The 25,023-nt window shown below is 35.6% G+C and overlaps 2 protein-coding genes across 3 annotated transcripts; both read left to right on the top strand.

Moving 5' to 3' along the window:
• Positions 1 to 5,018: 5,018 nt before the first annotated feature.
• LOC127842216 (uncharacterized) lies at positions 5,019 to 11,608 on the top strand. 2 transcript variants are annotated; one of them, XM_052371628.1, is made up of 7 exons: positions 5,019 to 5,711; positions 5,848 to 5,922; positions 7,397 to 7,896; positions 9,120 to 9,256; positions 9,459 to 9,688; positions 10,622 to 10,782; positions 11,122 to 11,608. In XM_052371628.1, exons 1-7 carry the CDS (start codon positions 5,380 to 5,382, stop codon positions 11,217 to 11,219), a joined length of 1,533 nt encoding a protein of 510 aa, XP_052227588.1. In that variant the 5' UTR covers positions 5,019 to 5,379; the 3' UTR covers positions 11,220 to 11,608. The 2 variants fall into 2 exon arrangements, with proteins under 2 accessions (XP_052227588.1, XP_052227589.1); XM_052371629.1 differs by lacking the exons at positions 5,019 to 5,711; positions 5,848 to 5,922 and adding an exon at positions 6,567 to 6,708 and having other exon boundaries at positions 7,090 to 7,896.
• Positions 11,609 to 20,948: 9,340 nt separating this feature from the next.
• LOC127842226 (N-lysine methyltransferase KMT5A-A-like) lies at positions 20,949 to 24,707 on the top strand. The gene is made up of 7 exons (XM_052371641.1): positions 20,949 to 21,333; positions 22,663 to 22,763; positions 23,017 to 23,185; positions 23,342 to 23,540; positions 23,817 to 23,838; positions 24,267 to 24,287; positions 24,476 to 24,707. The coding sequence occupies exons 1-7, from the start codon at positions 21,299 to 21,301 to the stop codon at positions 24,589 to 24,591; spliced, it is 663 nt and encodes a 220-aa protein (XP_052227601.1). The 5' UTR covers positions 20,949 to 21,298; the 3' UTR covers positions 24,592 to 24,707.
• The last annotated feature ends 316 nt before the right edge of the window (positions 24,708 to 25,023 follow it).

Genomic DNA, 25,023 nt, shown 5'->3' with positions numbered 1-25,023 from the left:
GGTTTTCTCTGGGTATTCCCCCACAGCACAAGTCACTATACAATTAAAACATGTTTCTGTAAAAATCAAATAGCTAAAAATTGCTGCTTTGGTTAAACAATCGACTCTATTTTCGTGCGTCAAATAAGTTAGTTGGTAGGATTGCTTGGACAAACTCCCGATTTTTACACAATGAAGACGCGGAAGGTCCTCACATCTTCAAAATACACTCACACGGACTTCCAATAATGACCACGACCACCTATTAAATTCGTTAAGAGCATTTTTACGTAAAATCCCTATTTACAATATCAACTAATTCAACTATTTTACGAGGTATGTAGACATATAGCCCTTATATGTGTCGTCCGTACATAATCTACAGCCAGCAAGCAGATGTTGTATTCCGTCTACGGCAACTTCCTGGCCATCCTAGAGGAATACGAGGCCCGCCAGTCTGCCCATAGGCACTTCCGGCGCTCCAAAATTGCCATATCGGATCAGTCACGGAATACCGATGAAGAAACGTAGTCTTGAAATAAAACTCATCTTAAACGAATGAACTTTCAGATACTATAAAGAAACGCATATAGGAACATTTGTAAAATTTCTACTTTTTTATATACTTCGTTAGTATAATTACACCAACAACTTGCAGATACATTATCATAACTGTACTCAGTATCGCATCGAGGCGCGGTCTGAGTGTGTGTCGTTGATCTTTAATATAAATTGAACATCATAAATCTATGCGTTATATCAAGTCGGTTTCCGTTTCAATTTAAGGCGCGGCAACTTTATTAATTTGAATAGGCGGTTTCCGTTTTAGATTGAGAGTATCGTGGAGACCCAGTTGTTGTTGTTCGAGACCAAATTCCGGTCCTGTAACAGCGAGGCGCGCTACGAGGTTAAAGAACAGCTCAAGTGGAAAGCTACCCTGGTCAGTCACTGGAAACAAACACATTGCATTACACTGAATTACTTATAGCAATTTTCACTGTTCGCATTTATGCGATGCAATAGTGTCATTTGCTTACCTTTATTCATACTACGTCTGGCTAATTATTTGTCATCTCAGAGCTCAACTGCATCTGTAACGTTAGATATAACCAGTATATGATGATTGATTAAAATTGTTATTTCCATTCAACAATTGATATTGAGCGTTATAAAACACAATTGTTAACCACCACTTAATTCAGATGCTACTATATCAGTAATTAATTTCTGCGCAACTCTCTTTCAAGTAGACAGATGCAGGCATTTGTGTCAAACATAAAATAGGTCGCGTTCTGAGAAAACAGATCTTAATGTATATAAGTATAGTAACGTCCAATATTAGCCTGTGCAGTCCGCGTATAGTGACGTCCCAGATTAGCATGCGGAGTCCGCGTATAGTGACGCACAGATTCGCCTGTGTAGTTCGCGTAAAGTGACGTCCCAGACTAGCCCATGCAGTCCGCAATCGATAATCATGGATGACACTTTCCGCCTTAACTGAATTTTCCATAAGAATATACCTCATTTGAACTAAAAATGTAATGAAACCGAAAAGTGTTGTCCTTGATTAGGTTGCGCGAACCACACAGGCTTACCTGTGCCGACACTTACATACGTGCATTAAGACCCGTTTTCCAAGAGCAGAGCACTGTTGTGTTACTTGTGACCCATTTCAGTGGAGCGCCGTGCGTGCAGAACAAGGCTGCAGTATGCGGCAGAAGGACATATTCATCTCCCAACTGTACGAGATACTTGAGACTAACCGTACTACGCATGCGCAAACATCTAGACCCAAGTATGAATCTGGATAAGTTGTTTATTAAAAGTATGCACTCGTTCCTTTACGTGTTTATTGTATGTATGCAAACGGATCTTTACTTGTTGTCTATAAAACGCATATGCATTACTGGTTGTGTTTTATTAGTATATGCAAAATCTGTATGCGTTTTATGTAATAAGTTTTTGTATTTATCTTTACATGCTTTTTATTTATATGCACATGAATATTTTCTTGTTGTTTATTTAAAGAATACCCACGTAAATTTACTTACAATTACTTTGAGCATGCACATGTAGTATAAACTAACAATACCAGTGTACTGCTTATTTGTTTGTCTATTTGCTAAATGAAAACCTAAGCTACTTTCATTTAAAATACATTTTGCGAAAATACCATGTGGAATTCTTTAAAGGATAAAAAATACATGGAGACTTATAAATTTAATTACACAAAACGTGCAAAAAATGATAGTATATATATTTATCAATCTGCTGCCATATTTTCAGTAAATCACATTTTAAAAGCTGTAATAGATTGGAAGGAGTCCTTGAGGTTTTTGCAAACAGCCACTCGGGCACACGTTAGAACATCTGAACGGGTGTTCACAAACTGTCTTAAACTTAACTTAATTCCTTCATTTGTCCTCAGAATCTCAGAATCAACTATCCGACTATTAACTGAATCGCGGAATCGATATTCATAGTCTACGCTCTATAAAAGCAACCAAACGGGATGAGGTAATTCCGGTTACACAAATAACTAGTTCATGGTTAAATGTATTGGTTTACCCACAGGCCGACAATCAGCGAGGCGACAATCCGCCCCAACCTGCCGCACATTATGGCGGGAAAACACGAGCAGGTGACACTGGACTCGGTGTTCAAGGCTGACACGTCACGTGCCGCGGACTGCCCAAGAGTCAGGAAACCCGTGGACTACGAAGCCTTTAGGTAATGTGATTATAGGGATATAATCCTTTCAACGCTCTCGGAAATATCACCGCCATGAATGTTAATGATTGATGCAAGATAGTCAAAACGGTTAATGTTCAAAATAGGTATGAACGATTGAATGAAGAATGTCAAACCGGTCAACGATTTAAATTTAGTTCACCCGTACATTTTTTGTTGCATAGTTTTAAGTTTTAAAAGTAGTCAATACACTTTAAACGACCTATGAAAAATAAGGCTGAAAAATAAGAATGACAATGTCAGTGATAAAAAGTACGAAGTCAAGTAATACAAGAATTGCATACATTATACTGCTCTCTAGTGAAAAGTCATTCAGTTTCATGTTTATTACAGGAACAAAGCGAATTGGTAAAGCCATTCCGAGCCTCGTACAAGCTCTGGACAGATTCATCGAAAAAATCCGGATAAATTTACAAGTTTACAGAAGCTGAAATGCAGTAACAGACTGGATGTGAACACTAAGAAGTATTCAAGCTATCATAATCAGCGCTGTCGACTAACTTTTTGTCAGTGAACGTGTCCTCATAAACATTATAAGGAACGTAATCCTTATATTCATGCTATCAATTACAGTAAAATTAGTATTTCCAAATTACAATCAATCGAACGTATTGTATAATAATGTATAATTATTTGTGAAATTGAGCATTTTGAAACGGATGTTTAGACGTTTAGAATAATCTATCATAATGTTAAATAGACTACCATGTACAATCACACGGAAAATTATTGTTCAAACAATAGTGCCAAACTGTCACAAGATACGCCCGTTTGAAGGTTTTGGACAACTTGTAACTTTACCATTTGAGTGGCAAAATGATATATTTTTGAAAATTAAGCAACACATAACTTTACCATTTGAGTGACATCATACTAATTCATTGAAATGCACTAAGTGACCCCGTGACCTAGTTTTCGACCCGGCATGATCCATATTTGAACTTGACCTAGATATCATTTAGACACAACTTGTTACTAAATTTGGTGAAGATCGGATGAAAACTACTTCAATTAGAGAGCGGACACCATCCTAAATGCTTGAAATGCACTAAGTGACCTCGTGACCTAGGTTTTGACCCGGCATGACCCATATTTAAACTTGACCAAGATATCATCTAGACACAACTTCTGACCAAATTTAGTAAAGATCGGATGAAAACTACTTCAATTAGAGAGCGGAAACCATGCTAAATGCTTGAAATGCACTAAGTGACCTCGTGACCTAGTTTTTGACCCGGCATGACCCATATTTAAACTTGACCTAGATATCATATAGACACAAATTCTGACCAAATTTGGTGAAGATCGGATGAAAACTATTTCAATTAAAGAGCGGACACCATGCTAAATCGTTGAAATGCACAACGTGACCCCGTGACCTAGTTTTTGACCCGGAATGACCCATATTTTAACTTGACCTAGATTGACCCTGAAAACTATTTGAATAAGAGAGCGGACACTGCTGTGGTCGCCGTCGCCCACCGCCGCCCACCGCCGCCCACCGCCCCCCGCCGCCTCCCGCCGCCTCCCGCCGCCTCCCGCCGCAGCCCGCCGCAGCCCGCCGCAGCCCGCCGCAGCCCGCCGCAGCCCGCCGCAGCCCGCCGCAGCCCGCCGCAGCCCGCCGCAGCCCGCCGCAGCCCGCCGCAGCCCGCCGCAGCCCGCCGCAGCCCGCCGCAGCCCGCCGCAGCCCGCCGCAGCCCGCCGCAGCCCGCCGCAGCCCGCCGCAGCCCGCCGCAGCCCGCCGCCCGCCGCCTGCCGCCGAACGCCCGCCAAGGGTGAAACTATAATACGTGCCTTTTTCAACGGGCGTATACAAATAATAATTACATATTCTAAATGAACATTAATTATCTATAATAAATCGCTTTTGTTTTATGTATTTCTTATGAGAGTTTACAAACTGCTGATTAATAAAAGCGCATAAAAGCGTCGTATGATAAGACCGTTGCGTCGGCTTAAATAAACCGACATAAAATAAATTAGTTATTAAAATGCATGTGAATAAATGATAGCACACAGGGTTATTGAGCTGTCGCGTGCCCTGCGAATTGCAGGTGCTGTGATATATCTTAGATAAGTTTTGTGTTATAACATGATTACAATTAAAATATTCTTTGATTGTTTCATGTCAAAACTAAGTTTGGGTCGTGGGAAATAATACCCCGTTGATTGCCTCGGCGTAAAGTTTCCTCTGGCTAAGACAGTGTAAAAAGCGATTTAAATCGCACCTAACTTTGATTATGGTTATTGAATGAAAATCGACATTCAATACACTCCTGTTTCGCATTGAATTTTGTCAATATCTAGCGGATACATGCAGATAAATCAATGCGTTATAACAGTTTGAATAACTGCCGGGTTGTTTAAAAGCTCAGATTTTCAAAAATATCATTTTATAAGAATACGTCGTGCAGCAAAATCTAAGTGTGTTTTTTTTTCGTATTTTAACATACTCAACCAGATCACGATGTATATTGTTTAACGTGTTTGTTTATAAACCCATAGCTATTGGTAATACGATATGGGTAATGGTAACAATAAAGTGAGACACGATACGCAGTCACATGACCGGATATCACCTGGATTTAGTAACTACGATTGATTTTACATGTTTAAGTTAACAACAACAGGAGTATAAATAGTGACAAAATGGCTTCCAATTTAGAGGATATAATTCACAGAGGATGTGACTCGTTTTTTGACTTTGCTTGCTTTACCTGTGAGGGAAATGGCGGAAACACAGAGGCTGAATTTTACTGCAAAGAATGTTCTCAACTTTGGTGTAGCAAATGTGTGGAGCATCATAACTATCTTTACAAAAAGCATGCAATCTTGGGTAAGAAAAACATCACTGAATGGCCGAAGACTAATGTTGGTGAATTAGAGAAATGTCAGGAGCACAAGAAAGAAAAACTGAGAAGAACCTCCGAGGATCACAAGCAGATGATAATATGTAATGTCTGCCATGTCCACAATTATCAGTAAGTACAATTGCACTCTTTTTGAAATGTTTTAACGTTTGATCCGAAGGACTTAAGAAACTTACACTATAGCGATTAAACTTTTTCAACTGCCAAACGTAACTTGTAAGAATTGTCTATTTTCCGGCAACTTCAGTCAATACGTACCCCCGGCCAGGAAGGACAAAGAGTCCTCTAGATTAACTGTTGAACACGGCGGAACGGACAACAGGTATTTTAGTAGCTTAATTTTGTTCTACCTTTAACTGATTGTAAACTATCAAATTCATATCAATCAAATTGTCACATTATGTACCGCTACTCTTGTGTGTGTGTTTTGATTGCGGATACGTGTTGTATTTTTCGTTTTTTTTCTATAAAAATATCTTGTAATAATAAAGATAGCCTCTGTCTGCTCGAACCAGCTTAGTAGTGTTTGTGAAACTAACACGCCAGCATCATGAACAGGTATTATTATTATTATTATTATTATTATTATTACTATTATTATTATTATTATTATTATTATTATTATTATTATTATTATTATTATTATTATTATTATTGTTAGTGTTAGTATTAGTATTATTAGTATTTTACGGTTGTTAAAATAATTATTATCACAAACATTGTTATTAGAAGTAGTATTGTAATGATTTTTATAATTACTTTATTTGTATGTTTGTTATTATTGTTTGTATTATAAGCACAAGTTGAATTCGTGGAAAGAACTATTATTTTGAGTGAAAGTATAATGTGCTAGCATTTATTGACATAGTGATTTGTTAAAATAAATTTTGGTGTCAATTGAATGATATACACATATAATAATTGTATAATTTTCAGAGTGTAAATGCAATTTGTTTGTCCGTAAGACATATGTTTATATGTTTATATTAAATATCTAGAGCAGAAAACCGCGAAACTCTTCAAACTGGTATTGGGCAAAGAATGCCCGGAAAGGCTGACCAATCAGGCAAAAGAATCCAAATTGAAACACAGCATGCAGACGGAATACCTATGGAACATATGGAAGAAGATACAGCTGGCGTCGAACAAGAAGTTTCTGGTCGAACGACAAATGGGTCAATGCCTCAATACACTGGACACGAACAGAAATATGAGTCTAACTCGAAAAATGCTCGCACGTGTAGAGACACAGACAATTCACGTATAACTGACCCCCTTAAAGGCAAACCAGAACAACGGCAATGGGAGGAGTTTGATCCCCTTCAATCACAGTCTGGTTTCCAAGACCATCACAACTATCATGGCTACCAATACCCCCATAGTAACCATGACCATTATGGTCAGACTGGTATTGGGCAAAGAATGCCCGGAAAGGCTGACCAATCAGGCAAAAGAATCCTAATTGTAACACAGCATGCAGACGAAATACCTATGGAAGAAGATACAGTTTGCGTCGAACAAGAAGTTTCTGGTCGAACGACAAATGGGTCAATGCCTCAATACACTGGACACGAACAGAAATATGAGTCTAACTCGAAAAATGCTCGCACGTGTAGAGACACAGACAATTCACGTATAACTGACCCCCTTAAAGGCAAACCAGAACAACGGCAATGGGAGGAGTTTGATCCCCTTCAATCACAGTCTGGTTTCCAAGACCATCACAACTATCATGGCTACCAATACCCCCATAGTAACCATGACCATTATGGTCAGACTGGAAACCCTAGTTGCAGGAAAGCAATGCCGTTAAAGAATAAAAAAGGCAATGGAAATGGCGTGAGTAAACAGCCAAACCCAGGAGTACATGCGCCAAAACAAAAAACGACAGATAGTAGTAAGCCGAAGAAAGTTGTCACAGAAGATGAAAAAAACAAAGAACATAAAATCACATCAAGCGGGGATGCCCAAGAAGACAAACAGAAAGATAAAATAAACGCAAAAGATAATGCTGGTCAGGAACACACGGACACAACTGAATCTGAGGCTATGATCACGGATAATTTAAGCGGAACTGAAGATGAGGACCAAATGCCGGGAAAAAATGGCGCTGAAACGAAAAAGGCGGACAATGACTCGAAACGTGCAAAGCTTGAGAACAGTGTTTCGCCTGGCTCCAGTGATGGTAGACGCAAACCGCAGACGTACGATTGCACAAGCGATGGCTCTCAACCTCGGGAAGCAAGCGGTGGTGTTCAACAACAGGCCATGCTGCAAAGGCAGCGCGCAGCTGAAGGTTTGTTCTGGGTATATGATCTGGGACAACTTATCATGGTGAATTGTTTGCTGTTGATCACTTATCAGCAGCAAATACTTTAGTGATAAAATTATTAGTGAAGATGCAATGAACCCTCTTTAAACAAGAAACAAAAACATATTAATTATTTCAAAATATACTAGCATATGTTGCCTGCATATAAAGTTAATACACTATCGTTATTAAAAGTTGAAGGCCGTTTATTTTAAACATTGTTTCATAACAAAGTAAAATACAAGAAAATTCCTTTTCAAGCGACCAACAACGTTGAAATCAATTATGAGATTTCAGGTTTCATCTAAAACAATTCATGATATTCAAATGATCAGTTACTTGATTCTCTTGCTCAAGATCGTCAGTTCACCTGCTATAAAAAAACATCTTGATAACTTGATTCATCGTTCACCCTGAGGAAACGTTTCTGCTCCTAAATAAAGTTGACATAATCTCAAACATAGCTATCTAGACATGAAATAAGAGACCTTATACTGCCTTATATTTGTCTGCATAAGAAAACTAAATATTTGCTATTCAACTTAATAAAATTGTAAATTGAATTTAAGGAAGACGCAAAACGAATTATTCAATTATAATTTTAAGTAATTTACTATAGGAATCAGTCATTATCAAAATTTAGTATTCTTGCAACGCCGATGATACTTATTGATAACATTTTGTCCTTTCACGCGACTTCTTTTATCAATGTATTTGACTTAACTCATGGCAAAATTATATAATGGGAAGCATTTACTGAAAAAAGTTGGGAAATGTCTCAATTTCAAATCAAATAAAAATAGGCATGCACTTTGATTTTAAAAATATATTCTAATCATGTACTAAACAATATAAAAAGGAACTCGGGACGCAAGCTTCAAGTGCATTTGCACTTTTAGATCGACAGATACCCAATGGATTTGAGCTTAGTATTTTTAGTTATATATTCGTGTCAAGTGTTTTGTCCGAAATGTATTCGTTACTTTGTTGTAACAACTTGTCAAAATAATTATGTATATTTTAATCGCCAACGGTATGAGCCAGTTACTGCTGAACATTTAACTATTGATATCAGTTAGCATGCCCGTAATTTATGCTATTTGTGCAATAATGAAGTCCAAACATGATCTAAGGTAGTTCGGCGAATACATATGTTCTTCTTACGTAAAAATGATTTATGTTTTATTATTTCACGTTTAACTTTACAGCGAGCAAGCAAATGTTGTACGGTGTATACGGAAATTTCGTTTCCATACTGGAAGAATACGAGGCAAGGACGCAGAAGACGAAAGCTGCGAGATCGAATATTGCTTTGCCTGATCAGTCCAAAAAGTCTGTGGATGACGTAAGTTCGCGTGTTATGCTTTTTTGTTACACGATACACTCTATTTACAGGACCAAGATGCGTTTATTTTACATAAATTCACATGTTACAAAGCATATTCTTCTTTGCAACAACATTTTACAAAAATGTAATAATGTTAAGATATTTGTATACACTTTTTTAATCATATCGATTGTCTGTTTTACGCGCGTTTCACAAAAAGGTACAGAGCATCGTTCAGACGCAACTGCTGCTGTTTGAAACCCAGCAACGTGCATGTCCAAAGGAAGTCAGTCAGAGCGTGAACAAAGAACTGAGAAAGAAGACACTTCATTGGGCTGCCGTCCGAGAGGAGAAACATATGAAACCAAATGAGACAGACAAATACATTTGTCAATTGTACGAAGTTTTGGTGAAGGGTAAAACAAAACACGAGATTCTCGAGAAACCCAGGTAAGTGTAGAATGTCATTCATTTATTTAACAATTGCATATACATGATAAAATTAAGTTATTTTTTCAGGTGACGGCTCATCGTCGGATACTCACGTTCGACCCATTCCGTTACTCTCCATTTATCGACCGTGGGACATTACGAGCTCTTTTCACCGTTTTAGGGTGTGTCAAATCCAGCAATTTCATTGGATCCCCCACGGTTTCATGAGGATATTTTTTACCAATGATACAACTCGTAATATAGAGACTTCGGGTTTGTTGTCAAAATTGCTTCGTCCGTAGAAATGGAATTTCGTCGTGCATGCGTATACTTTAAAATTGAGAATTTTAACAACTTTCAGAGTAAAAGTATCTCTAGTCTCGTACATGGACGCGATGTCTTTTTAAGCACTCGGACAGGTGGATGGAAAAGCTTGGTGTATCAAATCGCAATTATCCAGGCGAAGCATTGACACCTCTAAAGCGAAATTCTTTTTGTAAACTGCGATTTCGTTGGTCTACTGAAAGGTTAAAGTTTATGTCAAAACGGCGTGTATTGCTTATATTGTCCCACGGCTAATGCTGGAGAGTAACGGAATGAATTAGTCGTGGGTATCCGACGATGGTGACGGTAATGAACTACGAAACCCTTTGTAAGCACTGAAAATAATTCAACCATAGCAACGTTTTTATGTTTTCAAATTTTATGTGATTTTCATCATAATAATCATTTTTTCAGTAAAATAACCATGTGTGCTTACAAGCATAACTTCATAGAAATGGCCAAATACGCACAATTAAATAATGTATTTCGCCCAATTGGTGCACAAAGGTACCATTTGACATTTAATTTAAATGTCACGTGGTACCCTTTTGCATCAATGGGGCGAATTAATATATTAGTTCTTATGTATCAGTTACAAATGTTCTATTACAACATATTACATAATAGCAAACCTGTCTCAGCCGCGACAATCAAGGAAAACGTAAAGCACATCTTCAAAGGCAAAAATGACGCCATGGAAATTGACCAACAATTTAAACAAGACGACAAGAAGAAAGCGACAAGCCCTGAAACCCGCCGGTCTGAACTGGATGATGCCTACGAAAAAGGTAACATTGTCAGTTGAACGTTGTATAATACAGGATTGTTCTTATCGATTAATTACTTTTGATGAACTCATGGTTTCTTGCTTTCTTTTTGTTGTTCTTTTGGTGAACGTCTGTGTACAAAATCATTTTACCAGTCAGTCAAAGAGAACGAAGTTAATAAATAAGCGTCTTAACTTTATATGAATATTCGATGTGATAATTCTGTATCCCCCTTTTAGACCCAATTTATATTGTATGGTGGATTGCTCTAAACGGATTAAAACAAATGTTCCTCGGTGCATTCCTAACGCTTATTAATATGTATTTGAAAACACGAATAAACATATTTCCATTTTACAGGTGCAAAACGGATGAAAGTAACTAGACCAGACCTTAAAAAGGTTCTTGACAATGACGTTAAGGAGTTCCTGGACGATGGTTTCGACAATATTCGTTAAATAAAAACCTGTATAATAATGTAAATCACAAACATTGTAATGTATTATACTTATATGTGTGAGTATCGGACGATCATGAATTTTTAAATAATTTAACATGTCGTGCTTGTGCTCATGCAACAATTGCTGAATAGGTTGATACTCGCCTTCTGTAATTATGTTTTATGTGATTCCTTTTTGTTTTCGTTTAATAATAACCACCTTTCGTGTTTTTTTATGATTTTACGTTTGCTAAATTTGATGTTTTCCTTATATTTTAAATAAGGCTATATTGTATGTCACATCTATAAGAAATTCGTTTTATTGACATTATTCAACCCTTGTGATTCTTATTTGATTACAACACATGATAAATTAAACTATTCAATTAAAAAAAGTTATTCTTGAAAGAGTCTCTTTTATTGCATGCTTGCTATGCTTTATGAAGAAAAATCAGCGATTTAAAAGCGATTACCTTACTGTTTAACCACTGAAAAATAAAAGCGAAAACTATCGATAATTTTCACTCTTTAATTTGTGAAATAAGTATTTTTCGACGTCATGGCGTCATATTTCCTGCCAAATCCTCCAGTTTAAACAAATGATTGAAGCAAAGAATAATATAAAAATAGCAGTTGTTATTTTATCGTATTTAATGCACGAGCGATGGTAGAAAGCACTCGAAAAATACAAAATTCATTCAAGAGAGAATATTCAATATAAACGGACGTCAGTTTGCAATATTACAAATAGCATGCTTCTTGGTAGACACAAAGCGAAAGACCAATACTCGTTCTGGTTCTATATATGGCAGCTACTTGGACAATGCAAAGACCGTCTTATAAGCGACATAATAAGTTTTAGTCATATATTTATCACGTTAACAATTGACGTTGTATTAAAAATCAGTAGCATGCTATGTTTAATTGCCGGTTATATGGCTTGAACCATTTAACATCATTAAAATGGCCATTTGTATTTGTCTCTCTTTTCTGGCCTCTGTATAATAATAATGTTTATGATATTGTATGTTCATCAAAATATGGGCGTATAAATACTGCTAGGTTGGTAAAACCGCCATTGATGTATATCGTAAATGTGTTGGGTGAACAGAAAATATAAGAATGTTGCATTAATCATGCAATGTTTATACAAAAAAATCTAAAACATACCTAAATTGTTTTAACCTATACATAAGTTTAAGAAATACATGTAAATATGTATTTTAAAAATGACCCCCAATATTTATACATCTTTTATCAGAAAGTCATTCTTATACATCACAAATACGTTTGGCTAGCGTAGTTTCAACAAACGAACGTAGGAGCTATTACACGGTCATCAAGAAAAACATATTCCAATTTCAAAGTATACTCATATTTCGAATGGTGTAAAGACTCCTAAAAGCAAGTTGGTAGTTGTATTATGTGTCAGTTTGTATTTCTATAATGTCAAAGTGAAGAAATATCTGATCACGTCTATTAAACGCATTTCGGAAATCGAAAATAAAAGAAGGAATTAAACAGCAAATAACACAAGTAGCTACAATCAGTGCATCGTATCAGATATTTCAAGGGCATTTCAGCGCATCGATACATATAAATCAGTACGAAGCTACTTCAAACGATAATCAGGAAAACACAACACAACCAAACCTGATTCATTCAATCATTTGTGATAAACATAACATAACAATTTTGAAAAAAGGAGCTTTCATGTCAACAAATGCGACCACGAGACGTTGCGTGAATCATAGCGGCCTGAGTTATGGCAAGCGGTTCGATGCATAATCCCAAGAAACTAGGTTTCTCATGAGAACCTAGGTTTTCAAATGAGAACCTAGGTTCTTGTGAAAACCTAGGATACCAAACGAGAACTTAAGTTCTCAGAATGAGAACCTAGGTTCTCATGAGAACCTAAGTTCTATGTGTCTATGAGAACCTAGGTTCTCATGAAAAACCTAGTTTCTCATGAGAACCTAGGTTCTCAAGCGTAAACCAAGGTTTTCAAATGAGAACCTAGGTTCTCATGAAAACCTAGGTTCTCATGAGAACCTAGGTTCTCATGAGAAACCTGGTTTCTTGGGATTTCATAAACCTTGGTTCTCATGAGAACCTAGGTTCTCGTGAGAAACCTGGTTTCTTGGGATTTCATAAACCTAGGTTCTCATGAGAACCTAGGTTCTCATGAGAAACCTAGTTTCTTGGGATTATGCGTCGAACCGCTTGCCATAATTAACCTCCAGTTGTCTCCATTGCTTGGTACACGCTGGCGGCATATGTGTAAAATGAATAGAAATAGGGGTGAAACCGTGAATGTTTCTCCCCAAGAGCATTTTCTGAAAAATGTTCAGACAATGCTCAGTAATATTCTACGGTGACCGCCTCTTGTTCATGTTTCCGTGCATAGGTGTTCTTGAGGAATGAAATTAGTAAAGTAATCGGTCGACATTGGTCTGAACACGTTAATAAAAAATTGAACTGTTTATGAAATACTTCTTTAATTGTAAATATTATTATGAGACTAAAAATTCAGATCAATCGTTACATAATACATTGTTACAGCATTAAATGAGTTTCAAATATTCAGTTCCCTTGTTCGGGCCTCAAACGACTGTACGGTACAGTTTTCTATTTTAAGTATGTCTGTGACCTACATGTAGGAAGCAATCATTATGTTATAAAATACAAGTTTTATCTCTATTGATTATGTGTAATAATGTATTATTCAATCGTAAGATATCGGCAACACTGCAAGAAAAACTTATGCGCTAAAGACTTTGCAAACATATTTAAATAACTTGAGATATCGGCAAAAATAAAGTTCTTAACGACGTGTTTTCATTCTGTCCAGCTCGTGTGTAATCATATGTGAACCCCATTGATCCTGCGCCCTGAATAATATGTGTCCCGTATTCCAAACGAGCAAGTTTACGCCGTCCGACGCGTAATTCTGAAAACCTAGGTTCTCTAAAAACCTAGGTTCTCAGAGAACCTAAGTTCTCATGGAACCTAGGTTCTCTGAGAACCTAGGTTTTAAGAGAACCTAGGTTTTCAGAGAACCTAGGTTCTCAGAGAACCTAGGTTTTCAAAGAACCTAGGTTCTCATGGGAACCTAGGTTCTATGAGAACATTGGTTCTCATAATGAGAACCTAGGTTCTCATGAGAACCTAGGTTCTCAGAGAACCTATGGTTCCCAAATGAAAACCACGGATATTGCAAGCAGTTCGACGCATAATCCCAAGAAACTAGGTTTTTCATGAGAACCTAGGTTCTCATTCTGAGAACCTAGGTTCTCATGAAAACCTAGGTTTTCAAATGAGAACCTAGGTTATCATGAAAACCTAGGTTTTCAAATGAGAACCTAGGTTCTCATGAAAACTTAGGTTCTCATTTGAAAACTTGGGTTCTTGAAGCCATGTGCAATCTTCAAGCGAGAACTCAGGTTCTCATTCTGAGAACCTAGGTTCTCATGAGAAACCTAGTTTCTTGGGATTATGCGTCGAACCGCTCGCCATACTGAGTGGCTACTAACCAGACTCCACGAATACACAGGCTGGTCTGGAGCTATGATGGTCGCATGATTCATAAGACCCATTTTCACATGACGCAGGTCATATGCTATAACATTTGTACGGTAAAAACAATATCAAAACATTTTGACATAGGCTCCACCAATTGTCTTTTACGATACATCTGTCAACTTGGAATTGAAAGTCAATGATTAATAGAACATGAATCGCACTGCGTATTGTAATAGTCTATATATTGGGACAAACGTTAATGGTGTGTATACAGTTTAACAATTATCAATTGTAAGTGCTTTTTACATTGCTGTAAACAACAATAAAAAAGAATCAGCCATGCGTCTTAGTTTCGGAATTACTTTACCATTTGTCGGATCGCGCAATTAAATACTTGTACTGGCTGAGTGTTAACGGATTTACAGCACGCTTGCCTTCTTTTCACACGTTAATATATGTGAACAAGAAGACAGCGCAGATAAAAAAACATCAACTTTCTTTATCACCGATTGAACGGACTCGAGTCAAGTCGTAAAATCCTCTATTCCATTTTGTTCACCATATTTCAATTAGATCTGCAAAATAAGTGAGACTCTATCTTTGCTTAATAAAAATAAACAGTTGTAAATGTTAGAATTTGCAAATGTTAATTTCCGATGACATGTACTCGTTCGTGTCAGGTAACATTATCAATCTAGGTCAGGGTTAAAACAATGCGTCAAACAAATCAAAAAACAAAACATGATGTGTGTCTGGTTTTTTTCCAAAAATGACGAATGCGGGAAGTAAATATATGCAAGAGTCAGTAAAACGCGGCAAATTCACGCAGACAGCGCATGACTAATAACCATCCTGGTTGATTATATAGAGGGTATTTGTTTGATTCGGTGGATTATCGATTTTAATTCACGAGTGATCATAGAAAATAATATGTATTTTCTATGATCACGAGTGAATTAAAATCGATATTCCATCAAATCCAACAAATTTTCTTTTTATTTTATGCTTTTTTCACCGTTTATATACATTGTTAAAGAGTTTAACTAAAGAACTTCGCTGGTATAATGACGTCATTTCGTCGAAAAAAATGACGTCATTTCACAGTAAACAGTGAACATTTTCGATAATTTTCACTGTTATTTTTAACTGTTTGAAACAGTGAAATAATCAGTTTTAATTCACTGATATTTCTCTATAAACCACCGGAAAGCATAAAATAAATTGTAGCTGTTTTTTAACTTGTATCTCGACAAATACTATTACGTAGCAAAATCGGTTAGATTATTCTGCGTGGGCTAATATGCGTCACCCTTTGGCATTCACGTGCAATGTTCGGAATGCCTATTGGCCATTAACGATATCAGATATTTGCAAACATACCCAAGGCCAAGCCACGAATTGAATTGAATCATTTGCATTAGTAGGTTTGATTTATATCGTATGCGCCGGGAATCTCCCACATTGTCTACAAAGATTACGTGTTAGTTTTATTACATGGGTCAATAAAGCATCTAGAACATTACATCACAGCTAAACGGCCCATGTGAAAGACGAGATAGAATGTTAGGTTAACATCTGGTAAACATGAAGGCCGAATGCTGACTGAACAGTGAGTGTTTGTTAGTAGGGAATTGCATCCTTTAAATGCATTCCTCGTCCTAAAAACTGTGTGTGTTTGGATGCAAGAGACAGTTTCATTCCATATGAAGTCTAAGTAAAACATGTACACAGTATGTATAACCATTCATACTACGTCATATGTGTATATGAGTAAGAGGCCTTTTCCGGAGAAAATAACAGACACAATGGATGTTTAGGCAACCGGCTACTATGCTCTTTGCTTCCACGACCATTGATAATGTGTAGAGCTTATTTTGTATTGTTTTATTACAGTATGATCTTTATATAGTATTTTGCATTTGCACAACACAATATAGTTGTTCTATATTTTTTTCCGAAACGTAAATTTTTAGTATGGTACACTCAAAATGTATGCGTCTATAAAGGAACCAATCATGGATGTGTGTGTAACAGAAACTTTATTTTGCAATTCAATCTTGACAACTTTACACCGTGTGTGTGTAGCTGTCACATCTTACATATCGATGAAGATTAACGTCATAACACCATGTGTACGTGAAGCATTGCGACTTTTTCTGGCGATACTGAAAGGCAAAATTTACGTTTTGTTGCTGCCTACAAAGGCCTGTTGTTCAACCCCCCCCCCCCTTCGAAAAGGTGTTTAAATACAAACTTTGTATCTGAATAAAACATTTCAACCGAGTATCTTGCAGGTTTCATGCACATGATTGGGTTTGCTGTTGTGTCTACTATGTAACTTTGAAGAACGGCATCCTCAACATGTATCCGCCGTAAATAAATTGTCAACCTCGCGGTGAGAGTGTATTTGAGTCCACCACACCCATTTTTTAACAATATCACCTTTTTCATTTAGAAAAAATCTGGTTCTTGTGTGTGAAACAAAAAAAATGTATATGTTGACATTGTTGCTTGTATTTTAACAATTAAATTCTCTTTTCACCGTTTAACCTCAAATAATGATTTTGGTCTTAAAACGAAACCCCATATAAATTTGAATGTTTGACATAGCATTGTTCTTTCAATGAATGCATGAGTATTTGGACCCAGAACGAACGTAAATGATATACTATGTTTATAATGCAGGAACATTTCACTTAATAAGTTATTGTTTCAAAAAGGAGCCATCTGGGTTTTGTAACGACACGCATCGAGTTCTTGAGGAAACAGTTTGCTGCGTTATATCGATTCCGTCGATGAATGGACAAAGCACGTAAAAAGCTTAATTAAACAATTAAATGCCCTTGTCACACTGTATGGAAATTTTGCCCTTAAATAGAGGTTTTCTCTCCGGCTGGTGAAGCTTTAGTTCCACTGTATGTGTATTCGCCCCGAGGCATTGATGTATCTCTTTATTCATAATCATTAATCCACATATGTATCTATCAGCCGAGTTCAACTTTGTCTTAAAAAATAATGGCATCATTAGACAATTCTTCTAGTTTTAGTCATGTTTAAATTCAAAAAATATAACAAAATTGTAAAGCTATAGTTTGTCAATACCATGTTAGGCCACGCAAAAATTGGACCGTTATTGGTCGGACTTTCGCCACCACGCTTGAGCAAGCGCAATAAAAATACAAATACAAATATTCATATTCCATTTTTCGGTATAATCAGAGGCGAGCTCAGGGCGCGGAAAAATAAAACTGTTTCATTTATGTTTGTTGGGCGTTCTGTCATACGTAATCAGTTTTAAAAATGCTTTAATTTTGTACTTTTTTTACTGAAGAATAAACCGTCTATAACGTACAATATTCAGGCTTAATCAGAATAAAAAGATAAATGGACCGTTCCGACGCAATAAGAAATATAATATAAAAACAAATGTTCCATGCTATGCACTTAAGGTGAGGCATATCCGACGAACATCTGATCAAGTCGTGTGACCTTAAGCATAAACATAGATTTTTCTGTTTATACTCACATGAATCAGACAACAAAAAATTTACAATATCATATTGCTATTATCAGGTTAACTGTGCATTCCATCATTTTTATCACCGTTATTTTCGTTTTTGTTGAACTATGCAACTTAAAATAGTCTATTTAAATGTGTGTATTGTTTTCAGTGTAATTTAATTATTTATTAGACGAACAACAGTATAATGATTTCTCAATACACTGTAATGTCCAACATCACTACCGGTAATGAAAAAAATATGTTTGTGGTCCTACGTAAATCAATCAACGCTTTGCGGTTCAGAATTATAGAAGAGAGTTGTGCTGGTGCATCTGCCGGGTAACTGTATTATCTTATAAAAAATAAACTTGTGGCATGTATCATCGAAAATAGTACATTTTAATGTACTGATAATTGTTTAAGGTCATAACTATACTTGTATGTCCAGTAAGCTCTTGAAATGTATTGTATAAGAGCGATACCAATTAAATGATCAAAATTACTGCAATACAAAAGCAAGATATGTAGGTGTGTGGCAGTCATGCTTTTTTACATGGTATCATAATATTTAAGGTCACAAATTTTTAAATGAGACTGGTCGTCAACGCATACAACCCATATTTAACAAACTGCCAATTTAATAGGAACAGGAGGTAAGTCGTGACTTTTGTGATAATTGAATGGATTTCAAGGGGGAAGTAAATTAGTTGGAAAATGTTACAAATATGACTTAATTTTGCTTCGCACGAAACGAGCGACTATAATAACCATCCTGGTTCAGCCAATTGTAGATACTTGGAATACGTACATTTTTCCTCTAATTATAGTACAAGGTAAAACGTAAAATCAGTGAAACAAAGTTAACTTAATTTTGCTTCGCACGAAACGAGCGACTAAAATAACTATCCTGGTTCATCCAATGGTAGATACTTGGAATACGTACTTTTTTCCTTTAATTATAGTACAAGGTTAAACGCGTTATCAGTGAAACAAAGTTAACCTAATTTGAAAAGTATAATATGTTGCATTTTGCAAGTCATTTCGGCGACTGAAAACTTTGGTCACGTGGTCTTTATTGAGTTTAAATTGAAGCCAGATAAAACATCGAGCATGTTATATTGAACAAAAATAATCATGGTAAATGGAAACTCTTGCTACACGAAAAACTAAAAAACGTTGGAACAAGTCTTATATTTGAATGTAACTTAGATGAAGCAATAATAAATAAAGTAAGTAAAGAAAATGTATTCTTAAAAGAGATGCTTACCGCATGGCAAAACATCAAAAACCAATATAATAATTCACAAAAAATATCCCCTTATGTCATCATGTTATATGGAACAACAAAGATATAAAAATCAATAACAAATCTATATTCCTAGTAAACTGGTATAATAAGGGTGTAAAAACAATTGGCCATTTTTACAATTATCAAATAAATACATATTATACGTTTAGTGAAATGCAATACTTATATAACATAAATCGACAAGAATTTTTAAATTATTATTCACTATTATCCGCGATTCCAAACGAATATAAAACAATATTGCAAACACAAGGGATAAATACATGTACAATGCAAGAAAAACCGTTTTATAATGTAATAGAGAATTCCAAGCAAATAAACAAAACACTTTATAGTATACAACAAAAATCACAAAATACAAATGACAACTCTACTGAAATGAAATGGAAAAAACAATTGAATGTAAATGAAAATACCGACTGGAGAATAATATATATAATTCCATTTAAGTCAACCATTGATACATATCTGCGTAACTTTCAATATAAATTCTTATCTCGAATAATACCAACAAATAAATTTTTAACAAAATGCGGACTGAAAGAGTGTAGTTTGTGCGAGTTTTGCCAATCAGATATTGAAACAATTGACCACTTATTTTGGGAATGCGCTTACATTCAAGAATTATGGACAAAACTGCAGTACTTTCTAAAACAAGTGAATATTGAAATAAAATTAAACAAAGAAATGGCTTTTTTTGGTATTATCGACAAAAAGGTTTACAGCGATGTTTTAAATTTTATATTAATCTTAATAAAAACATTCATATTTAACATGAAAATAAAAAAATGTATCCCAAACTTCAACATTTTTCTTAATTATCTTAAGATAAAAATACAGACAGAAGCAGAAATTGCCCTTTCTAAAAACAAACTTGAAAAACATAACCAAAAATGGATCCACTTCGTTAGATATTTTGCAACCAATACAACCTAGATAACCTCTTTGAATACATATGTGCCAATAGTATCAATAATAGTATGTTTTATTTTTTTATATTTAAAAAAAATAACGTCAACCAAAAGTATATCCCAATTAATAATTAAAAACTTTTTTATTATGCTCTGAACATGTTTAAAAATGTTGTTATTTTTTCAAGAACCGTCTAAACACATTGTGTATTGTGTGTGTGTGTGTGTGTGTGTGTGTGTGTGTGTGTGTGTGTGTGTGTGTGTGTGTGTGTGTGTGTGTGTGTGTGTGTGTGTGTGTGTGTGTGTGTGTGTGTGTGTGTGTGTGTGTGTGTGTGTGTGTGTGTGTGTGTGTGTGTGTGTGTGTGTGTGTGTGTGTGTGTGTGTGTGTGGTGTGTGTGTGTGTGTGTGTGTGTGTGTGTGTGTGTGGTGTGTGTGTGTGTGTGTGTGTGTGTGTGTGTGTGTGTGTGTGTGTGTGTGTGTGTGTGTGTGTGTGTGTGTGTGTGTGTGTGTGTGTGTGTGTGTGTGTGTGTGTGTGAGTTTGTAAAACCTACCAACCGGGGAAAATCGTATGAATACACACCAACAAACCGGGGAACACCTACCAACCGGGGAATTCCCCGGTTGGTTATAGGCGAAAATCTCTAATCTACGTGTATGGAATACCAAACTGTCAATTTAAATTAGAAATCCAACGCCTTCCCCGATTAGCGGGTTTGTGGCATGCACAAAATATACACAAATGTTGACTAAATTACAATCGAGTGTGTATCCAGGCTTATAACAGTTCCCCGGTTGCGCTGTTTAAAAATCATACACTCGGTATTTATATCATTTAGTGAAAGTAAGTTGGAAAAATGGAGTTTCGAGCGAACAAACGCATTAAACTAAGGTAAGTTTTTTAATTATGTTTACAACTTTCAATTACTATTAAAAAGCGTTTTTATGTAAACGTTAAAGTAATACTGGAAGACGAATTCTAAAGATCGATTTATATAAATATCATTTGATTACAATGCTTGTTTTACGGTACATATTTCACGAATATATTTTATAAATTTTGTTAAACAATTATTGGTTATTCTATGTTAAAGTTTGCGTACCACCTTAAATATTTTCTTTGTCCCTTGACATATTGCTTTCATATTTTGCATACTTCTTTACCAACATGACCCCAATCCATAAACAAGAGCAGACTACTGTAAACAACATTTTGTAAGAATTATGGCCCCTTTTTCCCCTTAGAATATGCATATTATTAATAATTCTTTGTTAAAGTTTGCGTACCACCTCAAATATTTTAATTGTCCCTTGACATGCTGCTTTCATATTTTGAATTCTTCTTGACCAACATGACCCCAATCTATAAACAAGAGCAGACAACTGTAACAAGCATTTTGTAAGAGTTATGGCCCTTCTTCCACTTAGTAACGTTGAATATTTTGTTAAATTTTGTGTTAACATCGACTTTACTTCTAAAGTATCAAGGCTATTGCTTTCAAACTTCAAATATTTTCTTACTATCATGAGGGTACTGCATCTGGCAAGTTGAATTTTACCTTGACCTTTGACATTGAATCTGAAGGTGAAATTAATAAATTTTGATGAAATCGCCATAACTTCTTTATTTAGGATCAGATTTGATTCATACTTTGACAAAACAACACTTACCTGAAACACCACAATGGACTTCACCCAAACCATCCCACACGCCCCACCCTAAAAATCCCCCCCCAAAAAAAAGATGTTTTTGTTTTCCTTATTGTTTTTTTAACATGTTAAAAAAAGCAATTTGTTTTTTCTTAAGACCGTCCAACCATCCCACCCAAGCTATTGCTATCAAACTTGAAATACAATCTGATTAGTTTGTTTTATGTCTTTACAAATGTTCAATACATATGTTTTGTGGAAACCTGAACTCAGAATCGTCTATAATATACCACTTCTTTAAAACATAAGCGATCAATATGTTTGGTTTAAACTTATTTATTACGACATAGTAACATATTCACAAGTTACATGACATTGACATAGGATCAATATGTTTCAATTATGGTCCTCTTCCAGTTAGAATATGACTATAGTACTTTGACCTTATTGAATATGAACAATTTACCCATGGTGGCTTACTTTATACTGTCAAGCACTTGAATAGTCGAGCGCGCTGTTTTCTGACAGCTCTTGTTGTTTTTCTCATTGACATTTCCATTTTAACATTTAGTAGCCAAAAGGGTCCAAGTCCCCTTGATCTCGCAAGAACGTACTGCCAGAATTACGTTGATCCACCAGGTTTTGAAGTAAAAACCGTCAATGATGTCATAGGTACAAATATTTTTGTATATGGTTATGTTTAAAGTCGTTAAGAAATTATAAAAGAACATCGTAGCCCCTTTCCATTAAATAGAAGAAAACAAACATGGACTATTGGGTTACTTAACTGGGCAGAAGTATGGAAGTAGCATAAAGATTTATTGATTATTTATGAATGAAACATTATTGGCGCCTATATCTAGCCTTCAATTATATGACCAAAATGATTATTAATATAAAATGTCTACAAATATAAATATTCCAGGCGAAGGAGTCTTCGCCACTAAGCCTTTTAAAAACGGAGACTTTCTTCTCGAATACAAAGGGGATCTGATAACACGAGTAAAACATGCACGGCAATTAGAAAAGGAGTATGAAAAGGATGGTCTAGGCAGCTTCATTTACTTTTTTAAATACAGAGACAAATCTTGCTGGTAACTACAAATTATCTTCACTTTCCACATCAAACGTTTAAATCACGCCATTAGAAGAAGAATTATCTTTAGTTTTTTCACCATAATAATTAAATATGGCATGCGCGTTATTTTAGTTTAAAGCACTAGAAGTGTTTATTTTAATGTCTTATCCAGCATTGACGCTACCAACGATATATTTCATGAGGGTCGAATGATAAATGATGCCGAAAATGGAGACGCAAAACAAATTTGTGTAATGAAAATAGTTGAAGTCAACCAAACTCCCCATCTATGCACTTTCGCCGACGGAGACATTGCAATTGGCGAGGAACTCCGATATGATTATGGAGTACCAACACTTCCATGGAGAAAGGTACATTCTATTGTAAAGATGTCATCTGTGGTGGATTTATCACTGATATTTATCACATTTTAAATTAGCTTTAAATGTCTTTTGAATTATTAATTTTATAAATATAGCCAATCAGTTTTATGATTACATTAATGTTCATTCATGAGTTATTCATTTTAAATACAGATATTAAAATATCTTTTTGCCGTGAATTAAAATGTTTAATCATTGAACGTCGTCAAGCTCTACTGTAATGCGGTCTGTCTGATAATGTGTATTTGTTATTTGAATTGTCAGAAATGCACGGAGCAAAAAATGGGTATGTTTCACAGTGATTTGTTATTACTACACATGCATTAATACAAATGCGTTATATGGTTTCATAACTAACGAACTTTCTAACACTGACTAGATTATGTGTAATACCAATTTTTATTGTTGTTTTGAATAGGCAACACAATGACTACTAGATCTACGGACAGCTGGAACCAGGACAAACAAAATCCATACACACGGAAGAAGTCAATGAGACGGTTTGTAATATTTCGCAAGGTCGAAGCTACTAAGGCGTATTTTCTAGTTGGTTTTGTCTTCAGTTAAAATGGGCGTAATTTTGCCTTACTAAGGCGTATTTTCTGGTTAAATACCTTTTAGCCGTGAATTAAAATGGTTTATCATTGAACGTCGTCAAGCTCTACTTGAAATGCGTTCTGTCTGATAATGTGTATTTGTTTTTTGCATTTTCAGAAATGTACGGAACAAAAAAGGGTATGTTTCAAATTGATTTTGTTATTACTACACATGCCTAAAATCATATTATGAACATCATGAAATTATTGTAATTGTTGTACAAGGAATTAATGCCAATGTGTTGTACTAAATGGTTTCATGAATAACGAACTTTTTAACTCTGATTAAATTATGTGTTATACCATTTTTATTGTTGTTTTGAATAGGCAACACAATGACTACTAGATCTACGGACAGCCAGGAACCAGGACAAACAACATCCGTACACACGAAAGAAGTCGATGAGACGGTTTGTAATATTTCACTATGTCGAAGCTACTAAGGGGTATTTTCTGGTTTGGTTTAGTCTTCAGTGAAATGGGCGTAATTTTGCCTTAAATTATATCGTGCCAATATTTATTCCGGGTAATGCTAATTAGTATTTGGGCTTAACATAACACGTACGTCGATGATCATTATATTAACATGTTATAGCACACGTTATGCGAATTTTTAAAGAATAAAATATTGTTTACCAGTTGTAGTGACTATGAACTATCAAAATCTTTATATACACAAAGAATTTAGAATTTACAACTGTCAATGAAACTGGTGAGCATGTGTATTAACCACTGTAGTCTATAAACATCGACTTCATCATAATCACAAAAACGTTAATTATCGCTTATCCAAGAAGTGTAATATCATTAATTTAAATTTTCAGTATAAGACTTATACGCTGCCAATGACTGTGTATGAAACTCTGAGACATTAG

The sequence above is a fragment of the Dreissena polymorpha genome, chromosome 8 (assembly GCF_020536995.1).
Source record: "Dreissena polymorpha isolate Duluth1 chromosome 8, UMN_Dpol_1.0, whole genome shotgun sequence".
Taxonomy (NCBI): Eukaryota; Metazoa; Mollusca; class Bivalvia; order Myida; family Dreissenidae; genus Dreissena; species Dreissena polymorpha.
This window is presented reverse-complemented; position numbering and strand designations above follow the sequence as displayed.